This window comes from Callospermophilus lateralis, chromosome 6, assembly GCF_048772815.1.
Source record: "Callospermophilus lateralis isolate mCalLat2 chromosome 6, mCalLat2.hap1, whole genome shotgun sequence".
Classification (NCBI taxonomy): domain Eukaryota; kingdom Metazoa; phylum Chordata; class Mammalia; order Rodentia; family Sciuridae; genus Callospermophilus; species Callospermophilus lateralis.
The window spans coordinates 77794366-77817658 of NC_135310.1; the positions used below are offsets into that span (position 1 = coordinate 77794366).

A 23293-nucleotide genomic window follows, 5' to 3' on the forward strand; every position below is an offset into this window, starting at 1 on the left:
ATATTAGGCCTGATTATTTTTTCTTGCTGCTTGTAGTAAGATGAAAGATGAAAAAGATAAATTGAGGGAAGAACTGCGAAATGAAAAGGAACCAGGACTTGATGATTTGGGAAATTCTCAGACTATTCAGATCCCAAAAGACACTAAAATTTAAAAATTTACTTTCAGGAAATCATGCTAATGAGAGAAAATTAAAGTTATGACAACTTTTGCTAGAATCTTGAAAGGAATAAAAAGGTAGAATATCTGAATACACAAAGGGCTCTTTGAAAAGATTAGGAGTGTGATTTATCATCCTTTCATTTTTATGAGAAAAGTCTAGGAATAGAGATAAGCTTATTAGGAATGATCCGAAGAAGAGTCTCCCTCTAAGGGAATGAATTCCTGTGATATATTCAGGAGACTAGCAATGTTCTTGAGAGTGTTGTACCAGTCAACACTGCCAACTGAAAGGCACAAAAGCAAAGGAAGGCTATCAGAAACCAAAAATTCTACATGAAGGAAACAGGCTGGCGAAACTACTCGGCGGTAAACATGCACCACCTTTCAATAACAAGGAAGAGTGAGCTTCAGGCTCAGAAGATGCAGCCACAAGCTACAGGAGATTCCAAGCCTGTCAACCCAATGGAATTTTCTCAGTTGAACATGAAATATCTTGGGACTGATGACTCTTTTGTTTTCTCTTTTGAATGGGAATATTTATAGCTAGTATCTTGTGCTTGTTGCACCTTGTATTTAGGGAGCAAATAAGTTATTTTCTAGTTTTAGAGGTCCACAGATGGAGATTACCTTTTCCAAGGTGGCTCAGACCTGAGATTCACCAATATCTGACTTAGATGGTTAAGATAAAGAAACTTGGGATTTTTTAGCTGATAAGATATAGCTAATGTATTAGACTTTGAGCTGATGCTGTAATTGATTGAAACTTTGGAGTATGTTGGGATGAAGTGAATATATGTTGCATCTGGAACATGAATCTTTGGGGGTAAAAGAAAGACCAATAGGCACTTCATGTGTCTGTCGGTTTCTAGAAATTTTTGCATATATGATCAAGTGAGCTTTGTAATATTTTGAACAACCAATAAAAAAATACAAAAAAAAAGAATCTTGAAATGAGGAGATTATCCTAGGTAATCCAATGTCATCACCATAATTCTATAAAAGCAGGGGAGGTATAGCTGTCAGAGACAGAGATTTAAAGTGACAGAAGAGGTCACAGTGACATGGATCATAAGTCAAGGAGTATGAGCAACCTCTGGGAACTTAGAAATGTAAGAAAATGAATTCTTCCACAGAGCCTGCAGGTGGAACAGAGCCCTGCTAAAACCTTGACATTAGCCCACTGAAACTATTTTAGACTTCTGTACTCCATAACAGAATACATTTGGGTTGCTTAAAGCCACTGAATTTGTCATAATTTGTTACAGCAGCATTAGGAAACAAACCTAGAAACCCTGTATATATGAAGCACATGCAGCCTGCTATGCTGTAATAAAGTTCTTGGTCTCTCTGACTAGGATTCTTAGTTTCTCTGGAAGCATCCATGATTCAGTGACAAGCTAACTTATAAGGGGGGTAAAACTTTAGACACTTTATATCTTAACACTTAGTTCTTAAAAACTAAATGTAAAATGTTTTTCCAACTTTTGAATATCATTTAGTCTTTTAATAAATATACTTCTAAATGAGATACCTTAAAATCAACCTTAATAAGAAATAGTCCAGGATTTGTATTTGGTAAATTATGAATAATATTCATATTATAAATTAATGAAATCAGCATTCTTGCTTTTTTCTTGAATAAAAATATTCATGAAATAGACAGTATCTATTTTTAAGAATTAGTTAAATTAGGTTTAATTATAATAAATAATCCATGCTTTGTTCTACTGTTTAGTGATAGAGTCTTAAAGAATAATATTTCCTTAAAAGACATTATGGGAAAGGGATTTATTTTGGTGGAATAATTCCTAAATGAAATTTCATGGTTACTTGTATCCCAGGATGAGTCAGCACTACCTACTGCAAGAAGTTAGGAGGCGTTACGGATGTGAAATCGTTTTTTTAGGATAAAAAACCGGATGTGTGAAAATAAAGAACCAGAGAAGATTACTGTGTGGTCATATGCATTTATTCTGTAGGTTAAACAAGACAGGTGGTGAACAAATCCACAGTGAAAATGCCACCAAGTGATTAGCAGCTGGTCATGCATACAGCTGATGGTATTGTTTTCTAATGCTAGCAGTTCATTTGATTCCTTCATGAAATTAACTCTGTGTTGCCCTCATGTTAACATAATCCAGACCACCCTGGGTATCTCTTTGTTATGTACAATACCCTGACTATCTCAGTTCAAAGACAGATGGCTATCATGTACACATCTGCCAAGTAACAGACAGCATGGAAAATTGTGTATATATGTGTGTATATGTGTATACATACATACATATGTATATAGGTGTTTACATGTATACACACACGCACATGTATGTATAGTTGTGGTGGTGTTGTTCTGAAGCCAATGATACAGCACTGTGTGACAACAGATACACCAACACAGATACACAGAAGGTATTCCACTCACTCACCTGACAACTTCCCTGCATTTCTTTGGGACAGAAATGCTATGTGAGGTCCCATGAGTTGGTACTCATTCCAAGGGGAACAGATCTACCCCCAGGTTTAAGCATGGGTGGCTGGAGAACCTCAGAAAATTTGTTTTAGCACAACCCAGCAGTCAGGTTGGCCACAGTGACTGTGAGTCTCCTGACATCCTGGTAAAGGTCTCTGACTAAAGCATGACTCAGTTAAGGGTTGACTGAAAGATATAGAGACTCGAGAACTCCACAAGAGATAGGAGTGCCTAGTTTATACTGCTTTATGCATATCTCAGCTTGTCCTGGATGCAAAGCCATAAATTCACAGAATATTAGAGCTGGGATAGATCATCTACTCCAGACCCAATCCCTGAAAACTGAAAATGTGGCAGCCCAGAGAGCAAAAGCAACTTGCTAAAGGGAGAGTAATGGTGGAAGGGTCAGATTAGAAAGCAGTGTGCTAATCCTCAGGAGTGCTGATGTGAGGCATCTGGCCAAATTTTTCAACAAGGAAAATGAGATAGCTTAAAATAAACACTTTAAAAAAAAAACAAAAACAAAAACAAAAAAAACCTCCCAAATGTGTTAAAAAGCAAAACATCAGCTCTCTTCTTAGGGCGCTCTCCCTTTCTCCTTCTCCGCCCCCCACACTCTCTCTCACACACACATACACACACACACAAACGCTTTTGGTGGATGGAGATATCTTGCCATACAAAGACAGAACCCACATCTTCAGGAAGACACAGAGCATGTGTTAATCTAGGTCTTTGTGGGAGGATTGGGCAACTGGCTTATTTTCTAGAACAATGGGTGGTTCGGAAATCAGAAGATCATCCTCCCCAAAAGAGGAGCTCTGGTCTGTATTCACAAAGTTGGGGATATCAAACTTCATGAGCCTGTTCAGCTCCTCCTCTGGCTGCCTGCCTCTTTGGATGGCTTCCCGGAGTTGGACCTCTCTGTCAATGGCTGTGGTCTGGTGACAGGCTTTGGCCCTGTCCAAGTGTTCCACTTCGTTGATGTAGCAGTGAAAGAGCGACCGGGTCTCATCATTGCCCTGGCGAGAAAACACCTTGTCTGGCTCCAGAGGTTTCCCAAAGTCTGACACAAAACTGTTCATTCTGAATCTTTTCTCTGAAGACTCTGCATTGCTGTATAGAAAGTAAAAACAAAAGATTGCTTATGCTGCAGCTCATTCACGTGCAGGATCATGGTTTTCTATGTGTAGGGCATGCCAGCATATTTCCACCAAGCACCTACCAACGTCCCTGTAAGGACACACACAAACATCAGAAATGACAAACATCACTTTTGAATATGTACAAATAAATCCAAAACAAAAGCATCAAGATGAGAACCCCTGGATCATCTGGAAGACAGACAGCTTCCTAGGGAATCCCCCAATACTCTGCACATACACCAGTGTATCTCAGGGGATTCTTCAATCTTCCACATCAAACTTGCTTGAAGTGCTTCTTAAAATACAAATCACTGGGTCACAGATTCTCAGGTTCTTTGCAGATAAGCAAAGTAATGTATTTCACAGAATCTCCAAGGATCGTTACTGTACTAAACTTTTGAACCACTGGCCTACATCATGCTGCCCTAAACAATACTTACTTTAATGAATGTATCATCTTCTTGGAGATTCTAGTTTTTAAATGCTCCCTTCCCATCCCCAAATGAAAGATAAAGTGTCATGACCAAATTCTTATGGATCCTATTTACAGATCTGGAAAATCACAAATCTATCTCTAACCTCCAAATTATCAAGAACCGCCCAGATTTCAGATTGTCAGAAATCCTGGAAACTTTGCAATCCAGTAGATAAAGTATATACAGCTCCACCTGCTAATATGATTGCCTGGGTAACATCTAGCCAGGAATTCTATCCAGAAGCTTGACAGTGATGGTGGTGGTTGTTTTACTTGTTTGATTGTTTTGTTAGTAAGAAGCCTGGTTAACAAATTTCATTGCCTGCTAATCTAGACAAATGTGTCAAGAAGATCAAGAGTACCACATCCACTGTTTCCTGTACTTAGAATTCACTTTAGACTCTGGATGTGTGCTTTAATGCAAATTTAAGTTGCCTTCTTTGTCTTTCTATAAATAACTTTTCCTTCATTTGTCACTTACTTGGGTTTAAAAGATGTTTGAGAAAGGGGATGAGTGTGCCAGCAACCCATGATTAATTAGCTAAAATGTCACCCAGGATAGGGGACCTTAAAGCATTTAGAAAGCATATGATTAAGACAGCTGGCTGCAGTGATGCACACTTGTAATCTCAGCAGCTAGGGAGGCTGAGGCAGCCTCAGTAAGGTGAGTTCAAAGCCAGCCTCAGTAAAAGTAAGGCACTAGCAACTCAGTAAGACCCCGTCTCTAAATAAAATACAAATAGGTATGGGGATGTGGCTTAGTGGCTCAATGGTGGAGTGCCCCCGGGTTCAATCCCCAGTATGCCAACCACCCCTCGCCCCACAAAAATAAGATTGCCAAAGCCAATGCCATTTCCAGATTCTGGGACCGAACATCTGGGGAAATACTTTTCTGCCTGCCCAGGGCACCAGCTGAGCACAAAAGTAGACCCAGAAGCCCACTGTGAGAAGTGGGCCTTCTTCATACAAGCACTTCTTGAAACTAAGAAGTGGCCCACAAGCTATCTTTGCTGAAGGACCATCATGCCCCCATGAACATGCATGCCCTATAGCTTTGTCTCGAGGATCTCTTATTGTGACAACAGTGCAATGTGTCTGATGTACCCTCCCCGCCCCCCAGAACAGAGAAAAGTTCATCTCTGTACTCTTAGTGTGGTAAATGTTAAATAATAAGTATATCTTCCTTCTCTTTTTTTTCCATTAACTGATAAAAAAAAAAAGGGTCATTAGTTATCTCTTGTCTACAAAATCACCTTCTATGGTTTCAGTTACCTGAGGTCTGAAAATATTGATGGAAATTTCCAGACATAAACAATTCATAAGTTGTAAAATGCCATTCTAAGTAGCATGATGAAATTTCACATAGCCCTGCTCTGAAGGACATGATCATTCCTTTATCCAGTGTATCCATGTTTTGGATGCTACCTGCCCTGAGGCAGCTGAAGAAGAGAAAATGAGAATACACACATCCTCATGACTTTTATTACAGTATAGTGTTATAATTGTTCCCTGCATTTCTTTGGGACAGAAATGCGATGTGAGGTCCCATGAGTTGGTATTCATTCCAAGGGGGCAGATCTATCCCCAGGTTTAAGCATAGGTGGTTGGAGAACCTCAGAATATTTGTTTTAGCACAACTCAGCAGTCAGTTTTGCCACAGTGACTGTGAGTCTTTTATTGCTCTGACATCCTGGTAAAGGTCTCTGACTAAAGCATGACTCAGTTAAGGGTTGACTGAAAGATACAGAGACTCGAGAACTCCACAAGAGATAGGAGTGCCTAGTTTATACTGCTTTATGCATATCTCAGCTTGCACTATTGTATTGTATTCTACTATTTTATTGTTAATCTATGCTTAATTTATAAATGAAGCTTTATTGTAGGTATGTATGCATATGAAAAAAATATACACAGTGTTTAGTATTATTCAAAACTTAGCAAAACACATGCCCCATAGATAAGAGGAACTATTGTATATAGAAAAACTATGACCATGAACACTACCTGGTTCAATTCAGTTACTATGCCACCACTGGGTACTATCTTAAGTATAAAATAAATTCAATGAGTTATTCTATTAATATATATATATATATATATATATATATATATATATATATATATATATATATATATATACCTGTTTAACCACTATCCCAATCAAGACATAGAATATTTCCTTTATCTGGAAATTTTCCTTACATTCAATTTCCACCCCTCAGGTAACAATATTCTGACTTCTACTCCACTGACTAATTTTGTCTAATTCTTGAATTTCCAGTCAACTTCCTATTACTTATAGGTAATGTTTTGATACTTATCACCACAGATTAGTCTATTCTTGAAATTCATATAAATGAAATAATAAATGTATAGTATTTTGTGCCTGGATATAATGTTTCTAAGATCCATTCATGTTGTTGCATGTGACAATAACCTGTGCTTTTTCCTCCTGAGTAGTTTTCCATTGTATAAATATACTACTATCTGATTATGCATTCTCCATTGAAGGTCATTTAGGTTATTTCCAGCTTAGATTAGTTGTCAATAAAGCCATGCACTCTATTGAAAAGTGTCTTCAAGATCATTTGACCCAGCTATCCCACTTCTCAGTTTATACCCAAAGGACTTCAAACCAGCATACTACAGTGATGCAGCTACATCAATGTTTATAGCAGCTCAATTCACAATAAACAAACTATGGAACAAACCTAGATGCCCTTCCACAGATGAATGGATAAATAAATGTGGTACATATACACAAAGAAATATTACTCAGCCTTAAAGAAGAATGAAATTATGGCATTTGCAGGTAAATGAATGGAACTAGAGAATATCATGCTAAGTGAAATAAGTCAATCCCAAAAAACCATAAACTGAATGTTTTCTCCGAGAAGCATATACAGATCCATAGTACAGGTAGGGGGGGCACGAAGGAACTCTGGAATGTGCAGAGGGGAGTGAGGGGAGGGGTGGGGCAGTAGGAATGGGAAGGATGGATAGTAGAATGAGACAGACATTATTACAGACATTACATACATATATATTACTGGTGTGACTCAGCGCCATGTACAGCCAGAGGAATGAGAAGTTATGCTCCATGTGTTCTACTATCACGTTTAGCTAATTAAAACAAACAAATAAATAAATAAAAAGAATATATGGTTTTTATTGCTCTTGAATAAATTCCAAAGAGTAGAATTACTAAACTACATGGTAAATGTATGCTTAACTTTACAAGAAACTATAAAGAGTTTTTCAAAGTTGTTGTTACAGTTTAGATTCTCACCAAAATGTATGAAAATTACTGTTGTTCCATATTTCTGCCAAGTCTGGTCATTGTTAGTCTTTCTAATGTTAATCATTCTAATGGAAATGAAATGGCATTTCATTGTGATTTAAACATGCATGTCTCTGATGTATAATAAAACCAATAAATTACCTTTTCTGAACTTCTGTACAAATCTTTTGCCCACCCTAAAAACTGAAATATTTTTTGTTATTATAAGTTTTGTAATGTATTCTGAATACAAATTCTTTGTTACATATACATATTAAAAGCATTTTCTCTTAATCTGTGACTTTGCATTTTCATTTTCTCAAAGATGTCTTTTGATGAGAAGAGTTCTAAATTTCAATAAGTACAATTTTTCAATTCCTCTTTTATGTTAGTGCTTTTTATATCTTCTCTAAGAACTAACTGCCTGTCCTAAAGTCACAAAGATGTTTTATGTTTTCTACAACTGTGCTATGCCATACAGTAGCCACTACCTATATGACTATTTAAATGAATTCAAATTAAATGTAATTGAAAATTTAGTTTCTCAGTCATATTACTTACATTGAAGCTACTCAACATTCACAAGTGGCCAGTGACCACCTAACTGGACAGCATAGAATGCACATCTCATCAATGTGGAAAATTCTATTAGCATGGTTCTAGGATCTTTTACTTTAGGGACATGAACCATGTTGAATATGGGGTCAAGATTCATTTGCTGATATGTTGTACCTGTACCTGTTTATCCAGTAACTAAAAAATATTTTCCTTTCAATTGACCTTATATAAAATTCATTATATTTCTAGTAACAAACATAAGAAAATTTTTAAAAAATTCCATTCACATTGGCATAAAAAATAGAACACCTAGGAATAAATTTAACAAAATGTGTTCAAGACCTGTATACTGAAAATTTCAAAATATTACAAAAGTATATTAGAGAAGGCCTAAGTGTATGGAGAGGCAGACCATGCTGGAGCATTTAAAAGTCTTGAGTAGAAAATCACATAAACACAGATATAAGCTAGATCAGTTTCCTTCTTTGAACAGCTGAAAGCCCTTCAGTTTTGGTCTATTTATGTTCATTCTTTAATACCTTTCAACAGTTGATTTTCATATTTTGTCCATATCCTATAATTGATATCTGTAAGATTATTCTGCAACAAGGTCTTCTACCATTACTAGAACTGGAACACACATGTCTAATTCCTCTTGGCCCTTCATGAATGATCTATGGTGTCATCTCCTGTAAGAAGCCCTCCCTGATTCTCCCAATCTAGGTTAGGATGTTTCTCTCTGTATCATGCCCATTTCTTTACTTCTCTGTCACCCTAACCAAGATTGTACATTCTTGAGGGCAGGCACTATGTTTCTTACCAATGTCACAAGTACCCAGGACAACACTAGGCATACAGTAGGTGCTCTAAACACTTTTGTTAAATGACTGAATGCATCAGTCATGAAGAGATCTTAAAAGCCAAGCAACCCTTGTATTGACAGGATACCTCTTCTACAGCTTCTATGTGGGAAGGTATTAAATTACAGCAAAGATAATAATTAAAAGCATGAAGAGAGCAATTACAGAATGAGAGAAGATCTTTGACGGCTATTTTTTCAGCAGGGGATTAATATCCATAATATATAAAGAACCCCCCAAAACACCAGAAAATCAAATAACCCAATCAATAAATGGGCAATTGATCAAAACAGATATTTCTCAAAAGAAGAAATACAAACTATCAACAGATACATGAATAATGTTCAAGTTGCTCAGCAATCAGGGAAATGCAAATAAAAACTACACTGAGATTTCATCTCTTCAGTTAGAATGGCATCATCAAGTATGCAAATAACAATTGGAAAGGATGAAGAGGAAAAGATACACTTATACATTGTTGATGGAACTGCAAAAATTAGTACAACTACTTTGGAAAGCAGTATGGTGAGACCCCCCAAAACTCAGAATGGAACCAACATATGACTCAGCTATCCCAAACCTTAGTATTTACCCAAAAGAACTAACATCAGCATACTATACTGATGTATGCATACCAGTGTTTATAGTAGCACAGTTCTCAATAGGCAAGCTATAAAACCATCCCAGATACCCATTAACAGATGAATGGATAAAGAAAACAGGATATATATATATATATATATATATATATATATATATATATATATATATATGCCTTTTACTTAGCAATAAAAAAAGAATGAAATTATGTTATTTGCTAGTAAATAGATGGAACTGGAGAATATCATACTAAGAGAAATAAGCCAGATCAGAAAGTCAAAGGTCAAATATTTTCTCTCATTTGTAGAAGCTAAAGAGGATCTCAGAAACAGAAAGTAGATCATCAGAGTAGAGAAAGGAGATAGGAAGGAAGAAGGGGAGGGCATGGGGAAGAACTAGAGAACAAAATCTACCAAATCATGTTATATCCATGTATGAATATATCACAATGAATCTTGTTTTTGCATATAATTATAATGCACTAATTAAAATAATAATAATAACAATAATAATAATAATAATAGAAGGGAAATCAGTTGAGTAGAGAAAGCAAATTAGAAGAAAGAGGGGGTAAGAGAAATAGGGAATTACTGGGAAATGGAATTGATCAAATTACATTAAGTGCATGTGTGAGTACAGCATAAATTCCACTATTTTTCATAATAAAAGAAAAACACATGAACAATATTTCTTAGAAAATTGAGACTCACTAAGAATGTCAATACCTTTACTTCTGCCAGTTTCCTTTACTTACCCATTCTATATTATGTCGTCATGAAATTGAGATCTAACTATTGTGTTACAGGAAGTTCTCCTGTATCTTCCTAAGGTTTAAAAACCACTCCTGTTTATTTTGATAGAAACCAAAATCCATTTTTTTTTACTGATTTGTTTGTGAATTTGTACTCTACATTTTCAATTTGGACTTAACTAACTGACTTCAAGATCATTGAGCTACCCCAGCCAGAACAAAGACTGTTCACACTGTTCTGACTCTTGACCTTTTCTTCTCACCATGGGCTGCACTATATATTCTTTGCACATGTGGAATTTTCTAAACCTGAACAGAAAGTAACTCACAAGAAGATCCATTAAGTCCTCTAGTATCTGCATAGTGATTGTCATTACTCTCCTTGGCCTGCCTCCCCACACACAAACTTTCATCAACTCCCCAATCTCTTTTGCCTGATATTCCTGACTTCCCACTCTCTTATCCCCTTGTCTACTTCTACCAGTCCCTAGCAAACCCTAAGGTCCAGTCACATGGGAACTGATGGCCCTTCGGTGTGCCTCTGCTTGTGCTATCCTTCTACCTAACAGGTCAGCCCACTCCTTTGTCAAAATCAAATTCCTTCTTCAGGATTCAACTCCAATGTCCCTGCCTCCATGGAGACTCTGGTCTCTCAACAGGAAGGAATATGTCCATCCTCTGTGTTCCTGCCATACTTTCCTGACCTTCTCTCACAGAATGCCTTATTTTCTGTCTTGAGTCAGAGCTATGTATATGGTCTTTTCTCTCCTATATAGTGACATGCATATTAGGCTCATCTTTGTATCCTTCAAGCACCTTGTAGTATTTAGACCTCAATGCATACTTTAGGAAAGATTGTGAACTGAATAGCTGTATTGTAGTGGCACTCCCTTCTCCACAGAAAAATCTTAACTAACTTTCTCCAGAAATCTTCACCATAATTGATTTTCGGACTATCAACTAAAGAGTCTCTACAAAAGAGTTCAATGTAGTAAATTTTCTATTTTCCTTTTGTTCTATTTTACTTGGCCCTGGCGTGGAAAAAATCAGCACTCTAGGTGCTGAATGCCCGCTTACTAGTTTGTCACAAGTATTTATCCAGTATAGTAGTTTGAGAACTGTTTGCAAATGCAAAGTGTAATTAAAAAAAAAAAAAAAAAAAGACAGATCCTTTAACAAGGCCTCTAGCCTTGAGCTGGGGCTTCACAGAGATGTCTACATTTCTAAGACAAGAAAAGTTACCGATTAGGCTCCATGATAACAGCTGACAAGGGGAGGGAAGAAAGGGGAGAAGAAGCTTTCCCTTTCTCAGACACTGTCCTTGATGGGTTAACTTGCTCAGAATAGTAAATGAAAAAGCTGCTTTTATGTGAACCTCTGCAGACTGTGAACTTCTGAGTCCCTCCCCTTATACACTGGGAATAAAGTTCTGAAACTACCTGAACTCGGGATTCAGGGGGATTGATTGGTTACAGCAATAGCTTTGCCCTCCGAACCTGGCTATAGCTAAATAAACCTGCATCCTGTTCCTATTTGGTGTTTTGCCTCATCTGTCTCCTGCAACAGTATCTGTGGGTTTTCCCAAAGCCCTGACTTCTATGAAAGGCACAGGAAACCCCCAGTTTGTCTTTCTGTGCTGGAAAGACCAGTAAAATGAGGAGATAGACTACCCTTAGCCCCATCTGCAGAGGGACAACACAGGTAATGTTCTGAGTTATTTCCCTAGGGATCGTCCAGATTTATAAGGGTGTTTATGGATAAAGTTCTTGCTGCTAATGCCGAGTCTTTTCATGCTGAGGACTATTCCATCCACTCATGAAAATAAAATGCAAATCAGCTTTGGAACACTTGGTATTTCCTGGAAGACATGCAAGCTAAACAGAGACCTCCTAAGAATAACACTTTATGTGAGAAAGTAATAATAACTATCAAAATTTATGGAGCCAAAGTCTGTAGTTAGTGCTTTAGGCTATGTCATAATCCCTAAGAGAGGTGCTGAATGAACTGTTGTATAAAAGGGGTTTTGGTTGCTTTCATGGAGTGTTAACTTACCAGGGATATGTCAGTCTATATAGAACAGGGAAGATTCTACCACCTTAGAACTACCCTCAGCATAGCCCTGAGCAAGCTGTAGCTGTGCGCTCAGTAAACACTGCTTAATTGATAGGGAATTAAAAGCCACTCCTGAACAAAGGTTCACAGATGGAGCCAGGTATATAAAGGCATCAGACTTTCTACCTGTTCACAGTGGTAGACATCTTGGGATGTCAGGACTTCCAGGACAACCGCTCACTACATATGCACTTTACCAGCTAGTCTTAGGGCCAAGACCATTATCAAAGCTTTTGACCACTGACATTTTCTTGCTATTAGCTCTAGTTGGATATACCCATCCTTTAAGGGAGCACTGTATTCAAGTAAATGACAATTTGAGATAAAATGTGATTCCCATTTTTAAAAAGTAAGGAGCAATCCTGTACTCACCCCTAAATTAATAATACCCCTATCTAGATGAGGGGCACATTGCAAAGGCTACAAAAGGAGGGTATTTGTGATATACAATGGTTAAGGCTTGATAAATTTTTAAGAACTCCAAAATATTCCACATCAAAATGTAATCCAGGCCTTTTCCATCACTCTCTACCTGGCAGATTTATGATAATAGAGCTATAATGCTCTAACAAGGCAGCATTCAGAATTCAGAGCAAATGACTCCTCAGCTGAAAAGCAAGAGGACTGGTTCTTTATCCTCTCTGTCTATATAAAGTATCCAGATGAGAGTTTTTTGGGTTTTTTTTCTTTCACAACAGAAATTATTCCAAAGGAAAACTGATCCTAATCAAAGCTGTTTCTTAGGCTTAAAAGCTTAACAGTCAGGTTTCTAACAGTCTTTCCCACTCTGAGGTCTGCTCTGAGGACCCTGTGGTCCCAGATACCTGATTTTCTTCTCTTTAAAACACAAAGCAAGACCACCCTACCAGGGGCAGTCAGGTGGGCGGGGCTAGTTCTGACCAATGATAAGCTGCCAGAGGAAGGGATGTGTGCCACCTTGGAGAACACCAACCCAGGAGGCTGAGGGTGGAGACATGCTCTGTCTCTATTCCTCACTGATTATTTTCCTTTCATTTAAAATGTTTGTTGTGTAGAGGATTTTTCCAACCCCTGGTGTCTGGGGATAGCTGAGGGATAGGCAGAATTGTTCCTTTTGCCCTGGCATTTATTACAATTCCAGTGCAGGCTGAAGAAATAAAGAACTTGCCAAAAACTATGTGACAAGACACAATCATAAAAGAGTGCTGCTGCCAGGCAGTGAGGAATAGATACCAAATGTAAACATGTTAGGATTTGTGTGAAAATACTTCTATTTACTCTCCCAGGACTCCCTCTACTCTCTTCATCATCCTTCTCTGTGCTCTGGGGAACTGGCCTTTGAAGAAGCCTCTGGTTATTGATTGTGTTCAGTCAACAAAGACCAATGGTAAGAATGCAAAGGAGGGGGCAGAGGCCACAGCCAGAGGAAAGTGGGATCCCACCTCATAGTAGAAAGTTCATAGCCAACCCCCTTCCTACACCCCCTGGAAGCAAACCCAGCATGGTACTAGATTCTGCTTCTTTAGGTCCCTCTGGAGTGTGACGGACATTACAGACTTACTCTTGGTGTGGGGCGCCTGTCTTGGTCAGCAAGGTCAGCACAAAAAACATGAAAATCACGAAGACTGCAAGGCCAACCCAAAATCCAATCACGATGGAATCTGCAAGATGGTTAATATTGGGATTAGTATTTCACAGGAGCTTAAAACATAACATTCAAGGAATACAAGCTTTTCGGAGATGCCTTAGTCCATGATAGGAAGTCAACAATCTCATTGCAGAGCATGAAAGAGAAGGAAGAAGCTGTGGCCTTCAGGTTTCCATCTCGGATAATGTGACAATGCTTAGGCTTATGGAAGCTCAGTTCCCACATCTCAGTGAAGAATCCAGGACAAAAGAAAGGTCACCTAGATTTACTTTACTGTCTTGAATTAGAAAATACAGGAGTTTGCAGAGACTGCTATAGAGTTTAAAATGAATGGATTCCAACCCACCCAATTGTGTTTTCACTTATGTTCATGCTGGAACAATTCAGGTCCCTGTCATTTCTTGCAGAGAATGACTCTCAGTCTCTTGAGTGTTCTCCCTGCTTTCTGTCTTCTTGAGTGCTTCATCAAAGCCTCTGATAAACCAGCTCTCTTAGAAGGACCATCAACAAAAGTAGACCCGACTCACTTTTCCAGATTGAAAGAGTTTCTGCATATAGAGCACTTCATATAGTGTCTGGCATCAGACAAATTATCTATGTTACAGGTGTAGGCTGTCATTAGAATTATCATCCTTTTCTCCCAGTTTACCTCACTTTAATTCCTATTTGTTTCCAATCAGACTAAGGGACATTGTGCCGCTGTATTTACCTTAGCTCTTGGCCACAGCTCCTCACATCCACACCTGTAGAGTTTCTTACCACTACCTGTGAACAACTTTGCCAACCTGGAGCTGATGACAGTCTATCTATCCTTTAAAGAATACCCTGATGCCATCCCCTTCACAAACCCTCACTCACTTCCCTACCTGATGGGCTTTCTGCCTCCTCTGAAGCCTATAACATTTTCTTCTTTGTTCTCTAAACAGGCCTCTCCTTGTTCTATCTTGAATCATAGTCATGAGTAGAGACAAACCCTGATTCAGAATTTTCAATTTTATGATGATGTGAAAGCAATATGCATTCAGTACTAACCTCAGTGGAATTTTGATCTTTTCCTAGGCTGGTGATATGCTATATGACACTCTCTCACTTACAATATTTTCAATTTATGTGGGTTAATCAGGATGAAAACCCATTGTAAGTCAAAGAATGTCTGTAAATATTTTGGGGACACAGTGATTAGACAAGATTGTCTACAGAGCCTGGCACATATATACTAGGGTCTCAAATCTGAAAAGCAACTAAGTTGAGTCATTCTGCATACTCCCTCCCTTCCTTCCCTCATCCCTCCCTCCCTTCCTTCCCTCATCCCTCCCTCCCTTCCTTCCCTCATCCCTCCCTCACTTTCTCCCTCCCTCCCACCCTTCCTACCTTCTTTCCTTCCTTTCTTCCTTCCTTCCTTCCTTACCGGGGGACTGAACCCAGGGGTGCTTAACCACTGAGCCACATCCCCAGCCCTTTTTATTTTTTATTTATTTTTATTTTTTATTTTTTTAAAGAGAGAGAGAGAAGAGAGAGAGAGAGAATTTTAATATTTATTTTTTAGTTTTCGGCGGACACAACATCTTTATTTGTATGTGGTGCTGAGGATCAAACCTAGGCTGCACACATGCCAGGCAAGTGTGCTACCGCTTGAGCCACATCCCCAGCCCCTTACTTTTTATTTTGAAATGGGGGTCTCCTTAAGTTGCTTAGGGCCTCACTAAGTTGCTGAGGCTGGCTTTGAACGTGTGGTACTCTTGCCTCAACCTCCCAAGTAGCTGGGATTATAAGCATGCACAACCATGCCCAGTTCATTCTGAATTTTCTGAACTATACTAAGAAGATTACTTTTGTGGGAATACATTAAGAATAATTAGCATTTAAAAAATGATTAGAGCTTTTATGCTAAATGATAAAATACAATGAATTATTCTAATTAAATTATGTATATATAGCATTTCTTCTAAAGTTAAAAGAAAAACAGATCAATTTACTCTGCATAATTCATACTTTCCTACTACATGTCTACTGCCTAGAGGTTAACAATGTTTATTCAGCACTCTGGATGCAAACTAATGTATTATTCCTAGAGTCTTAAATGTAAGTGCCATACAAATAACAATTTCTTTATACTTTGCCTTTTAATATAGTGGAAATGAGGTTAGAACAAGACATCCAGACAAGGACCAAAAACACATGTACTCCATGTACTCAAGGGCAGTACATGGAACAATAAAATCTCAGTTGTCTGGGCCTGGACTATGTAGAAGCATTGAGCAGATAACATTTCTATACAGTGTACTTTATCAACTGCTGTGAAGAAAAAAGAAAATTATAAAATTATATAATTCTAAAATGTTATATTGAAGTTCTCAACTTATAATTTAGTCTTGTTTGGGTGGTTGATATTTTTCAAATCTGTCACTAAGAAGATATACTTATTAGTGCACCATTTCACACTGTGAATAGTACACTAATCCCCAGCAGGTCTCTACTTCCCTAGTCAAGCAGGAAGCAGAGGTGAAAGATCAGGTTCATTTAACATGGTCTAGTTTCTACCCCTTCCCTCTGTGCCACAAGGAATCAATCAAAAAGCATCACTGCCAGCAAGATGCACATTCATGTGATCCCAGTGCCTCAGGAGGCTGAGTCAGGAGAATCACAAGTTCAAAGTCAGTCTCAGCAAAAGCAAAGCACTAAGAAACTAAGTGAGACCCAATCTCTAAATAAAATGCAAAAAAAAAAAAAAAAAATAGGGTTGGGAATGTGGCTCAGTGGTTGAGTGCCCCTGAGTTCAATTCCTGATACTCCCCCTATCCCACGAAGGAAAAAGCAGCACTAACATGGGGCAAGGATGGCTCACAGACCCCAGAGAAGTTAGGTGGTGCAATTATGGGTTGCAGAGTGGGGAAAAGTAGGGGCATGTTTAAATTTTGGGAATTCCTGAAAGGCAATAGCATTTGCAAATATTTCCATAATAATGTGGTATCCATGTTTTCCTAGATAGATAGAATTCTTTAAGTAGCTCTGCTTATTCACATTCCACTTCATACAAAATTCTGCTTCTTCAAATTATTTCCACTAATTTCCCCTCAACCTCATTCTCTGCCACATGATCAGGTCCAGGGCACTACCTCACCCTGAGCTCCTTAGGATCTCCAGGGAACACTAGAGATCCTCATCTCATCCCAGGAACACTCAAATTATCTCGCTCTATTTCAATGGCAAGTTTTAGGCAGAGGTGCTGGTCTTCCACAAAGCATGCTACTGTTAAGAAGTCAGAACAGAGGTGTACCCACAGTGAGGTTCCAATGAGGCCAGGTAACTAAGGAAGTCAGAAGAAGTGTTCATTCTAAGGGGTCCTACCAAAGCCAAGTCGCCACACATTGCGTTGTCTACACACAACTGGGAGATTAATTACAGTAAGGGGGCAGAACAAACTGCCCAGGGAAATTCCAAATGGAATGTGTCACAATAAAATAATTCCCCTTAATCACAATAAATCCCACTTGTGCATATAATTATAATACATTAAACATCATCATGATCATCATCATAGAAGGAAGATCAGTAAAGTAGAGCAGCAGATGAGGGGGAGGAAAGAGAGGAGGTAAAGGGAAAGAGGATGAGTGATCAAATTATGTGCATGTACAAACATGCCATAATGAATCCCACTATTATGCATAATTATACTATACCAATTAAAAATTAAAAATAAATAAAATACCTCCTCTCAACCTCAACTTTAACAAATGGAATGAAACAAGAGAGCTGAAAGCTGATATGATTTTTTTCTCCCCCCTAGGGTAAGACTTCAGCAATCATCCTATTTTACTGTGCCCTTTTTCCCACCTCCTAGGAATAAATTATGATCTTTTTATTTCATGGTTGTATAAAAAGTGTTAATATACTTTATCTACAAAGGGTTCAGAACATCAAAGCCAGCACTGTCCTCACACAATTCTGGTTCCTAAAGAGTCAGGGTCAGTTTTGTGATGAATTCCAGCCAAGGAGCCAACAGAGACACGCTCACATTTGTCCCAATGACACATTTTATCCTAAGCTTTTGCAAGTATGAGCTCTGCACCTCACCCTGAAGACCTGACTTCCTGCTGACTCATTTATGCATGTATCTGGCATTATCTGCAAGTTGGAATATGGAAAAAAGTATAGAATTTCCAATGGCTTCAATTTTTTAGCATAGTAGATTCACTAAAACATAGGTTTCTACTCATTGGTTCATAGGCTTTACTTCTGTTTCTCTAAGAATACACTGTCTTTCCCAGTCAAACCTTTCATTAGTGATCAGTTTCTCTCCCTCTCTTTGTAGCAAGCTTATGAGAGATTTTGTCTGGGTGTACTATTTTTGTAATGTTTCTCATTCTTCTATTTCATTTTTCTTTTGAACTGATTCTATCAGCCTTTCATCCCTACCACTCCACTAAAACTATTTTTAAAATCATTGCCAGTAGCTTGTACATTGTAAATCCAATGGCTGTGCCTCAGTCCTCAAGCAGCTTGACCTAATGGCAGCATTTGACAGAGACCATTATCTTAGCCCTGAAAAACTCTTTCTTCAGTTGGCTTCCAGAAAACCACAACTGCACAGTTTTCTTACTCTTTCTGTACATTCTTCTCAGGTTCCTTTACTCCTTCTTTCTCAATTTTTCAATTTCTAAACATTAGTGTACCTTGGAGCACAGCTCTTAAACCTCATCAGTTTTCTTTCTTTTCTTTTCTTTTTTTTTTTTTTTTTTTTTTGGTACCAAAGATTGAACTCAAGGGCCCTTAACCACTGAGCCACATCCCCAACCTTTTTTATATTTTATTTGGAGACAGGGTTTCATTGAGTTGCTTAGGGCCTTGCTAAATTCCTGAAGCTGGCTTTGAACTCACAATCCTCTTGCTTCAGCCTCCCACCTGTGATGACAGGCATGCACCACCGTGCCAAGTCCTCATCAGTTTTCAATCTACTTAACAACCCCCTCACCCAGTTTCTTGGCTTTGAATATCACTTTCATGCTGATGATTCCCAAATTTTCACCTTTACCTCACATTTTTCTCTGATGTCTTCTTGGATGTCTTAGAAGTGTCTTAATTTAACAGGTCCAAACCTCAAATCCTGAAGTTGCTCTCTGAAACCTGCATCTGCCTTACTGTCCCCTGTCTCAGTTACTGGCAATTCCAACCTGCCAGTTCCTCTGATAACAAATCTTTACAGCATCCTTGACTCTTTCTCTTACACTCTTTGGCAATCCACTGGCAAATCCTATCAGATCTATCTTTTAAAAACATCCAGAATTTATGCATTTCTCACCAATCTACTGCCTGTACTCTGTTCAAGTCACCATTGCCAGCTGTCTGGACTATGGCAATAGCCTCCTGACTGATCTCTGCTTCTAATCTCGTCCCTTTCATTCCCCAGTTGCAGAGTGAGCCTATTGAAACCTATGCCAGATGCCATTCCTCTGCTTCAGATCCTTAAATGACTTCTCATAGTAAAAGCCAAAGTTCTTAGCATGACCACTAAGGTCCATGCCCTGTACCTCTCAACTCCTGATGTTCACCCTGGCATCCTGCTGGCCTCCTTGTTGTTTCTCGCATATTCCAGTTCATTCTGGCTATGGAGACTTTTTTTTGGAAGGTTCTTCCTTTGGATGTTTCATAGTTCAGTCTTGCATTTCCTTCAGGTCTTTTCTAAATTCTCTCCCTCTCACTAGGACCTTCCATGGCCACACTATCTTATATCTACCTCCACACTTCACTTCACTTTCTCCATTCTATTTGCCCTCTTTTGTCACCATCCAATATAGTTTGTTTATTTAGGTTATCTATTGTATGTCTCTCTCACTAGACTGGGAGCTCTGTAAGAGGAGGTATTTTTGTCCCTTTCCAGTTCTGTCTTGCATCCCCAGAGCTTAAAATGGAGCTACATATAACAGATGCTCAGTACGTGCTGAAGGGATTAAAGAACAGATTTCCACTTTGTTGACACACCAAATGTATGTCAGATAAATGCCTACTCCAATGTGTCCTAAGGTTTAACATCAAATTTAAAACTAGGGCAGTTGGGCTAGGGGTGCAGCTCAGAGGTAGAGCACTTGCCTAGCATGTGCAAGGCCTGGGGTTCCATCCCCAGCACTGCAAAACAAACAGAACAAATAACAACAACAATAACAAAGCCTGAAGGCAAAAGAAAATTTCATAATGACCTTTAGAGATTGATTCTCAGAAGACACTTCCTGTGAAAGTAGAAATCTTAATTTTAGTAGGCAGAGGAACTTAGTCTAACTAAAGATGTGCCTATTTACAAAGCACAATATAGGTAGAGGAAATGAAGATAACTGGTATGGTCATTCTTAGCCTTAAAAAGTGCTTCCCCTTGAAATGTTCCCACTCTACTCTTTTCACCTAACTAGTTTTATATTTTGTTCAACAAAACAATGTGTCACGCTTGAAGGTGAGAATCATAGCTTTTTAAAGGGTAAGCAACGATAGTCATATGAACATTATAATAGTTGACTTAGTCTTCTCCAGGTCCTATATATCTGGGGGGAGGGTTTATTTTCCATTCTTATCTCTGTCTCATGCATTCAGGTTTCTGATGTTAGCAGCCTTTACTTGAATCAGATCTCTTATATCAGAAGAGTAAGCACTTATTGGGCATTCTTGTATTTTCATGATGTGAATGTTGAGACAGAAACAATCCTCATTAACGGTATAGTTAGTAAAGTAAGCATGTAATGTGTCACAGCTCTGCCTATGTTTTATAGGATGTTTTTCAAGCTATAAACATTTCTAGATGAAATGATTATGCTCAAAAAATATATTCAGTTGTCTCTGGAAATGTGCCAACCAAAATTATAGCAGCGGGCCTGTCATCTGTGCCCCTTGGACTAAGAGAAAGAGGAGCAAACACAAAAATAAAGTTCAGGTAGAAGTATACATTACAGGGAACTATGTAGTAATTTGCCCAGTCATTTATATTTCCACTATAATTCCTAAAAGTAACTGTCCTTACGTAAAGGTTATCCCAGAAAAACAACAGATGAAAGAATCTACATGACTCTTAGAGGGTGATTTCACACCAAGACCATAAGAGTCATTATCAGATAATTAATGTCAGTACTTCTCCCCCATAAATACTGGGCAAATGCCAATAAAGAAATGAGGAAATGTATTGAATTATTACTAGGGGAAAATGGATATAAAATTTAGTTAATGACTTTTGCTTAAGGAAGAAAGATTAAAAGTCCTCCTTGCATTAAATGGGAATAGCAAATGGGTGTGAGGATCACAAATGCCAAAACAGGTGAGAGGGGGAAGTAGCCAAGAAATAAGTGAGCAACGAAGGCATTTCCTTTACTACATTTGCACCTCTAATTCTGATCTCTCTTGTATCTCCTAGTGTCTCACATCAGTCTGGACCAGCTAAGAACCTAAAATGTTTGCAGTGCTATGCATATTCAAGTTGAAACAACTCAGCCTCCCAGGGATATTGATGAAACTTTCAAACAGGACCTGGAAGTGGGCAGCAGTTCCTGCCTATTATATCAACTCCACTTAACAAAACAGGATGTTTCACGCTGGCTACTCAGCACTGGTTATGAAGGGAGTTGAATAGTAGCTTTTCACAGAATTACCTTTCCTTGTTTTGAGCTGGATCATTAATTGCCCCAATAACATGAAACACAACTCATGCCTGTAGCACCAGGTTGGAAATGATGGCAGGCTATTCTTGCCTGTCGCTGTGAACACATATAGACTGCTCTCCACAGATCCAGAACACCAACTGGGTTTAAAGGATGCCACTATTTGTTACAAAAGAAAATTCTTCAAATAATAGTTCCAGATTCTATTTTTGTACACATTTTTTATTAGTTCAAACATTCATAGTTTGGGGGAGTTGGCATAGAAAATTCCAAAACAAGCAAGCAAAAAACCTCAGTCTGAGATTGACACTGACTCACATTCTCCAACTAAGGGAATATTATCTCCAAATAAGTCCTTTGTGAATCAGAATCTCCATGGTCCCCATATCATACCATCTCTGAGCAATTAGCCCATGTGTGGAAAGGGCATTTTGTGGGGTTTTAGAGGTAGAAGACAGAGTTCCACAAGACAAGAATGTTCACGAAAGGTAGTCACTGGGGATTTCACAGGTTAAGACAAATATATATTATGCATACAAGGGGGAATTGTATAAGACTTACATTTGTGAGCCTTCAGTCCTTCAAAGGAAACCGGTCCAATCTCATAATACTCATACTCCCAGGTGTAATCAGAATTAGATGCGGATTGCTGGGAGGTTCTGTTAGAAATTAACCTCTGGACAGACATCTCCACACTGCAAAATGGAGAAAGGCAAGTGCAGAACTCGTTAATTGACTCAAGACTGCACAGTTATCCTAATTATTCTTAATCACACACAAGAGTTCAAGGGTAAAAAGCTAAAAGAATTCCTACCCACTTGGTCAGGGAAAGGTTTTCACAGGCTGCCCACACCTCATACCATGAGCACATATTTCCTCTTAACTCTTCAATATTCTAGAATGTACTTGAAATCAGACAGTACATATTTTTTTGGTAAACTTGACTGGCATGTAACTAATGTTCAATAACTGTATGTAGAAATAAGGAGAAGGAGGGAGAGTGAATATAAAAATCTGAGCTCACAATTCAGGCCCTCCCCCAAGGACTATGTGAGTATGTGAAGAGTCTACAGACGACAAGCAAAATCAGCGTTGTAAATAAAATATCTCAGTATGTATGTACTGAGTGCCTACTCTGCAACAACAAAGATGCACAGCCTAATGAAATGGAATGGAAAAGTAAAGCAAAGAGAAATGGAAAACAAAATTTGCACAATAGGAAAAGACCCCCAGTGGAGAGCTCCTTTTTGTTCATTGTTCACTCCCAGTATCTTCATTGTTAACTGTGATTATTTGGGATAAGAAAATTCTGACTTCTTTGAGGCATGTTGAACTGTGTGCCCAAGACTCCCAAGGTGACAAATCAATACTACTTGTATCCCAATACTATATTTAAATAGCTCCATGTGCAAGAATACACCTTGTGGGGGGAAGGTAAAGATGCCTGAGACAGACAACAGGACACACAGACCTTCATTTACAATGGGGAAATGGACAAATGGACAAATAGCTGTAATGTAAGTAAACATCTGAATGAAATAACAGCCCAAACCAAGATTCACTAAACCACCACTGTGCCCCACACTATAAGAGCTCACCATGGGTCAGAGTTATCCACC

General features: G+C 38.4%; 1 protein-coding gene across 2 annotated transcripts in view; it reads right to left on the reverse strand.

The window, feature by feature from the left end:
- Nucleotides 1-2131: 2131 nt before the first annotated feature.
- Nucleotides 2132-23293, reverse strand: part of Mrap2 (melanocortin 2 receptor accessory protein 2) — a 39798-nt gene continuing 18636 nt past the window's right edge. For both annotated transcript variants that reach the window (XM_076859947.2, XM_076859946.2), the window contains exons 2-4: nucleotides 22236-22369; nucleotides 13954-14053; nucleotides 2132-3748 (exon numbers count right to left, since the gene is read on the reverse strand). In XM_076859947.2, the coding sequence (XP_076716062.2) occupies nucleotides 3355-3748; nucleotides 13954-14053; nucleotides 22236-22362 (621 nt within the window). In that variant the 5' untranslated portion in view covers nucleotides 22363-22369 and the 3' untranslated portion in view covers nucleotides 2132-3354. The remainder of the gene's footprint in view (nucleotides 3749-13953; nucleotides 14054-22235; nucleotides 22370-23293) is intronic.